The sequence below is a fragment of the Melopsittacus undulatus genome, chromosome Z (genome assembly GCF_012275295.1).
Source record: "Melopsittacus undulatus isolate bMelUnd1 chromosome Z, bMelUnd1.mat.Z, whole genome shotgun sequence".
Classification (NCBI taxonomy): Eukaryota; Metazoa; Chordata; class Aves; order Psittaciformes; family Psittaculidae; genus Melopsittacus; species Melopsittacus undulatus.
The window spans coordinates 18729377-18735376 of NC_047557.1; the positions used below are offsets into that span (position 1 = coordinate 18729377).

Here is a 6000-nt window from a genome sequence, read left to right on the forward strand (position 1 = left end):
GAGGAAGAAAGGAAATAGCAAATGAACAGAAAGAAAAAGGGAAGAACAGAGTAAGGGAAGACATGAAGAGAGATCATTTTTTTTCCCATAACTTGTTTGTTGTCACCACTACATGTTGGTCTACCTTCAGAAACTAAGGTCAATATGCAAACATCTTTAACATGTACAACAATAAACGCAGAAAGATAAAACACCAGACTTTTGTGGCTGTGAAGTTCAGTGTCTTTCACAATTACATCAGCAGAACACCACTGGAGCTGTCTAGCTTATACTTGAAATTCTCAGTTAACTCAGGCTTTTCTTGTGCAGACCTTCAACCTTTTCATCTCAGCATATCTAGTTGCCACTTATCCAGAAGCAATAAGAAAAGCAACCTGTCTTCCATCATCAGTCATACACACACCTTCCATTCAAAACCAACCAAACAAAAACCATTTTACTATCTTCTCTTATGCCAGCACGTCAGCAAGCAGGTTTTCTTTGCCTGGTGTGCTGTAGAAAAGGTTTACAAACAGCTGGTCCCCAAGCTCCTTGTCCAGGCCTCTCTGACAGCTGCTAAACCGCTCTGCCAGGGACACCCAAGGGGCACAGGGGTTGAGCTGGGGCTGAATTACAAACCCAGAGGCACCAGCAACTCTCAAGACAGTGTGCGGCAGACCAACATCAGTTTCCCACACAGATCAGTTAACAGAGCACTCAGCATCTTTAGGTGATAGGAATACACTTATCTTTCATTTTGGCTTTGGATTTTATTTTTCTCCCCAGAGAGATTTCTGTTCTTTCCTCAGGAGCTCTGAGGCCCAGCAGAGGCACTATGATACGAAAGAGCCGCTGCTACAACGCAAGCAGCTTGCTCTTCCCAGTCCGAGCTGCGAGTTTCATATTTCAGCTCCTCCTTCACATTCCAGGCCTGCCCAGGCTGCTCTCCAAAGATTCTGAAAATGGAGCCTCTAACAACTACTTATCCTCTGAAATACTCAGTGCCCAAAGCCAGGGTCTTTGTTGTCTTTCTGTCAATGGTTTTGTGTACTGCCATTCTCTGCCTGCTGCAACACAGATTTTTTAAACCTAAAACCAGAGATTTTTATTCTTTCGAAGTCAAGGATTCACGAGGAAGAACCATTTCCTTGGAGAAGTACAGAGGGAAAGTAAGTTACGATTTTATTACATCTTCTTGAATCTTTACTGAAAACGGATATCCACTTGTAGGTAAACAAAAGTTTGGTTATGGGAATTTTCAGCAAAGATTTGTGCTAAATTCCTGCTCTTCAAACAGTTATCTGGTAAGGTTTTTTGTTGTTATTTAGGGCTGCTCCAGGAATTAAGCATAAGATGTAATAAATCAAGAAAAATGGGGGAGTGGAATGGCGTATTATTTATTACAACTCAGTATAGCCTAACAATACAATTTGTGCATTTTAATCTTGGTTAAGAATAGTAGCATGTTACATTGAATTCTGAAAATTGATCTAGTAAATATGATCCTAGTGCCTGTCTTAAATATCTGCTTTTTTATATGCTTATATTAAAACAAAGCTGTAGGTTGAAGTTTTTATTGATTTTTGTTTTAAACAAATCTATCATCCTTACCAGTTTACTGAAATTATGATCAGACATACTGATAACAGCTTTCTGGCAGGAACGATTATGTTAGTGGGAGATGCCATTTTAAAACTTAATTGTATCTCTACACAATCTCTAGGGTTTTTTCTTACTCTTATAACTTTATTTCTCTGAAGGCAACTTTGGTTGTAAACGTGGCCAGTTACTGCCAGCACACAGACAAAAACTACATCGCACTGCAAGAACTACACAGAGAGTTTGGCCCCTCCCATTTCACTGTGCTGGCTTTTCCCTGCAACCAGTTCGGAGAATCAGAGCCTAGTTCAAGCCAGGAAATAGAGTCTTTTGCCAAAGGAAACTACGGAGTAACTTTCCCTGTTTTCCACAAAATCAAGATCCTAGGATCAGAAGCAGAACCCGCCTTTAAATTTCTAATAGGTAACTGTTTTCTTTTATATATCAAGCGCCCTGTAACCATGGTATTCTCCCAAAATTGTAGTCTGAGCTTGTTTGTTGGGAAACGTTGTAGTCCTCATAGTCAGTGGAGAGAAACATGCACTCACCATACAGTTCATCTAGTTTCAATGTGGGTATCAAAAATACGGCAGACAAGTTGTGCCCTGAAAGCATCCATTTCTCCTCAGTGGTTATAAAAACAGCTTACAGTTATAAAAACTGTCCAGCCCAGCTACAAAGATACATTTTGCGGATGTATAAACTTGAGAGCAAAGAGTCCCATCTACAAAATCCCATTTGAAATTGTATAACTTTTATTATAAAACAACATTTTTATGGAGAAAGATCTAATTTTGTGGGTCATAAAATTACAGAAAGATTTTACATAACCACATGCACATTAAAAAAATCCTTTTTCTAGTAGAGTAATATGTCTGCCTTTATGTAAACTGTATTGAAAAGCATATATACCTTAGTTATATATAATCACTGATTTGCATTAATTTGTCTTGAGAATTTCAGAACCTAAAAAACTCACTTGCACAGGTAATCCTGTTACAGTAAATTTAGTGACTCAGAGCCTCACATTCTCACAAGCAAAATGAAACTCTATTCAGTTGACCAAAGAGCTCATAGTCTCAAAGTCAGCTTGAAAATCTTCTGAATTCTCCTAAGCTTTGGCCAGGTCTTTGAACCATACTAAATACTGATGTATGAAATAAAGAATAATGAGAACATAATCCTTCTCTATCACGTAAGTTTAAAGAGAAAATAAGGTAGAAGGCTCAAACCCATATTCCATTTCCCTTCCCCAAGACATGATCATGGTTACCCAAATTAGTACTACAGCAGCTTTTCCACGCTATTACAGTAGTAAGATGAGAGATGCTAAAACCTCCCAGTCTATTACAGGTGTTCACAGCTCCTCTTATCAGAAAGTCATTCCACCATCTAAATGAAATCTTTCTTACACTACTTCAGTCTGTTGCTTCTTGCCATATCCTCTGTGATACCTGTCATGTGCTTGAAAACTGGTATCATTCAGGAGTCATTTAAGCGGTCACCATTGTCACTGTAACTGTGTTTCTTCCTGCCTCCCCTTAGGCATGTCACCAAAGACCTCAGGTAAGGTATCGTTGCTCTTGAATAGCCTGATGTCCGGTGGAATTATTGAATGCACGTTGGAGGTGCCTTTCAGTTCCGTGTAGAGAAGACTAAAGCACATAGGTACTAGGTGTGCGGGATGAATCTAGATTCTAACTACCAATCAGTATCAGACATTAACAGTCAGAAACAGAACATGCACTCAGTTGTTTCTTACTTGACATGCTGTTCACCCACAGGGAGGAGAAAGATCCTCTGGTACTTAAATATTTTGAAATAAGGGCTGTCTTTTTCTGCATTTCTCTACTTCACATGAAATTATTGTTCATCTTCAGTTAAGGAAGCACCTGTTTTCTTCATTTAGCCAGCTTGACAGTTAGAAGGGAATCTCTGTGGCACAATTGGTCAGCGCATTCAGCTGTTAACCGGAAGGCTGGTGGTTCAAGCCCACCCAGGGACAGGTTCTGCTTTCCCTGCCCATGGCAGCAGGGTGGAAGTAGGTGACTTTTAGTGTCCTTTCCAACCCAAACCATTCTATGAGCCTAAGATTGAGCATCTTCATGCTACACCCCCTTGTGACAGTGACTGGTAGCTAGTATTTTTTCAGCACTGTCAGTCCAGTGCAAAAACTATCCCCTGGCAGCGTAAACCCCAGGGTTTTTACACAACTGCTTCTTGTTTCTGTCATAGTAGTAAGACATTTTGTTGGGTAACGTTTGTGGCCTCACCTTTCCTCAAATAATGTCCAGCTTCCTACATGTCTGTACTTTGTATATTCATATGAATTGATGAACAGTGAAGAGTATACAGAAACTGGGTTGCTTCAAACTGGTACAACAACTCAGTAAAGATATAACTACTAGCTGGGCCAAAGGCTCCATGACATGAGCTTTACTATACCCATTTGCTTGCCATGGTGTTCCCTTACAGTCCTAACATTACAAATGTACTACAATGGCAAAATTCAACCCATTGATTCCAAGACTCAGTATAGGATTCAGTATTGTTACCCACTGGACAGTCAAAATCTCCTGGGGTTTTCTCCTAGTTTTTCTCTCAGAGAGATTTCCTTCCAAACCTGTAAGACCCTCCAAAGACAAAGCTTCTTCTAGGAGCCATGTAGTTTATGGATAGCCCCTTGATCTCAGAAATTATCTTGCTTGGTATTCATCTTAGAAAGTTTTGCCTCATAGGATTTAAGGAGTCAAATTAAGCCATCACCAGAGTAACTTCCTGCTCCCATTTCATTTCCCCTAAGCCAGCATAAAACTGGGGATTCCCAAAATGAGTATTCAGATCTCAGATCATCCTCCCTAGAAAACAGCATAGTAGAAGTAGGAACTCTTTATCAATTTCACAATGAGAGGAAAGCATAATTCACTTCCCACTTTTCAGATCATTAACACCAACCACTAAACCCATGCCCAGACTACTGGGAGAGAACAAGGTAGGATTACTTCAACATAGTTTTAGAATCACTGAGAGCAATGAAACAATTACAAGTGTAAGTCACTAAAATGATCTGATGCCATTCTTACAGATTCTTCAAAGAAAGAGCCTCGATGGAATTTTTGGAAATACCTTGTCAGCCCTGAAGGTAAAGTTGTGAAATTCTGGAGACCTGAAGAGCCTATAGAAAATATCAAGCCAGAAGTCGCATCATTAATTAAGCAGATTATTGTGAAAAAAAGAGAAGATCTATGAAAAAGCCATTTTTTGCAGTAAATCCATTCAACAACAGCCTTACTACATTCCTGTAAAATGCTGCTAGAAGCTAAACCATCAGGTGATTTTACTTCTCTTTGATGTTAGTATTTTCAGCTATACTATGTCTGTTAATGTTGGACTGGTTCCTGTAATGGCCTTGAGAATCACAGGAGGCTACTGAGAATAGCAAGACACTCAGTACCTTGCAGGGATGGATCTTGAAATTGCATAAAGTTTTGAATGTTTCTTTATGTTACTGACAGTAGCTAATTAAAGTCATCAAGAGCAGGGAGATAGCTAAAAAGAAGAGGAATTGTTGATAAATTACTCTGTATTTGCACAGAAGAATTTTGTTTCTTATCCACCAGAAGCAAATAGATTTTGATATTCCATTAACACGTAAATGCCCTGACTGAAACACATGGGGCCAGATGCATCACAGGAGGGATTTTAGAAACAAATGCAACTGAAAATACCAGCTTTGCAGTATCTTCTCAGGGAAGATGAGTGAATTGTAAAGCTGTCAGTTGTAAAAAACTGTACATAGAAAATAAAATCATGAAAAAGGAAAAATTGCAAAAATATTTCCTTGCCTGCTTTGTATTTTGATTAATTTTACATTTCACGTTTACAGCAGCACCTTTAACCTCTTTAGCCTTCTGCATACATTTGCACTGCAGTAGAGCAACTCGGCTATGAGCTGGATCCCCAGCCTTCTGACCTGGATGAAAGCAGGGCCTATGTGAATACAGACACATGGGTGCTCACAGGAAGATTCAAGGGGCAACAAACATCAACAGCCTGGCAGTCAGACATCCTTCTACCTTGCATCTCTGGAATAAACCAGTCCTTAAGTAAAGGTAGAAGAAGGGGCTGAAAATTCATGCCTTAAGCCCCACTCTTCTCAACTTGCAGTCTCCCCCATCATGCATGTAACCACAAACCCATTTCCAACTCTGTTCCACTATTCTGTTTCAAACTGCCAAGTGCTTTGATTTGTCTTGCAATGAATATAGACAGAAAATTGAAATAAGGAACTTCATTCCAGCTGTCTAAGTCTTAAAGGAAGCCTGAGAGAATATAAATGAGAGAAACAGCATCTCAGAGGGGTTTTCTATATGAAAAAGGACTGGAAGCATTAACACTGTTCTCTTGCAAATCTAACAGTGA

At 39.5% G+C, this 6000-nt stretch overlaps 1 protein-coding gene across 2 annotated transcripts; it reads left to right on the forward strand.

The window, feature by feature from the left end:
- The first annotated feature begins 917 nt into the window (after positions 1 to 917).
- GPX8 (glutathione peroxidase 8 (putative)) lies at positions 918 to 5391 on the forward strand. 2 transcript variants are annotated; one of them, XM_005151949.3, is made up of 3 exons: positions 918 to 1148; positions 1740 to 2001; positions 4664 to 5391. In XM_005151949.3, the coding sequence occupies exons 1-3, from the start codon at positions 942 to 944 to the stop codon at positions 4825 to 4827; spliced, it is 633 nt and encodes a 210-aa protein (XP_005152006.2). In that variant the 5' UTR covers positions 918 to 941; the 3' UTR covers positions 4828 to 5391. The 2 variants fall into 2 exon arrangements, with proteins under 2 accessions (XP_005152006.2, XP_012985227.1); XM_013129773.2 differs by lacking the exon at positions 1740 to 2001 and having other exon boundaries at positions 4664 to 4732.
- Positions 5392 to 6000: the final 609 nt, after the last annotated feature.

Excerpts from the sequence above, each read along its gene's own strand:
- GPX8 (XM_005151949.3), top strand. The coding sequence starts at position 942 with ATGGAGCCTCTAACAACTACTTATCCTCTGAAATACTCAGTGCCCAAA. Across the intron at positions 1,149-1,739 it reads TGGAGAAGTACAGAGGGAAA|GCAACTTTGGTTGTAAACGT; the intron begins GTAAGTTACGAT and ends ATTTCTCTGAAG. Across the intron at positions 2,002-4,663 it reads CGCCTTTAAATTTCTAATAG|ATTCTTCAAAGAAAGAGCCT; the intron begins GTAACTGTTTTC and ends CCATTCTTACAG.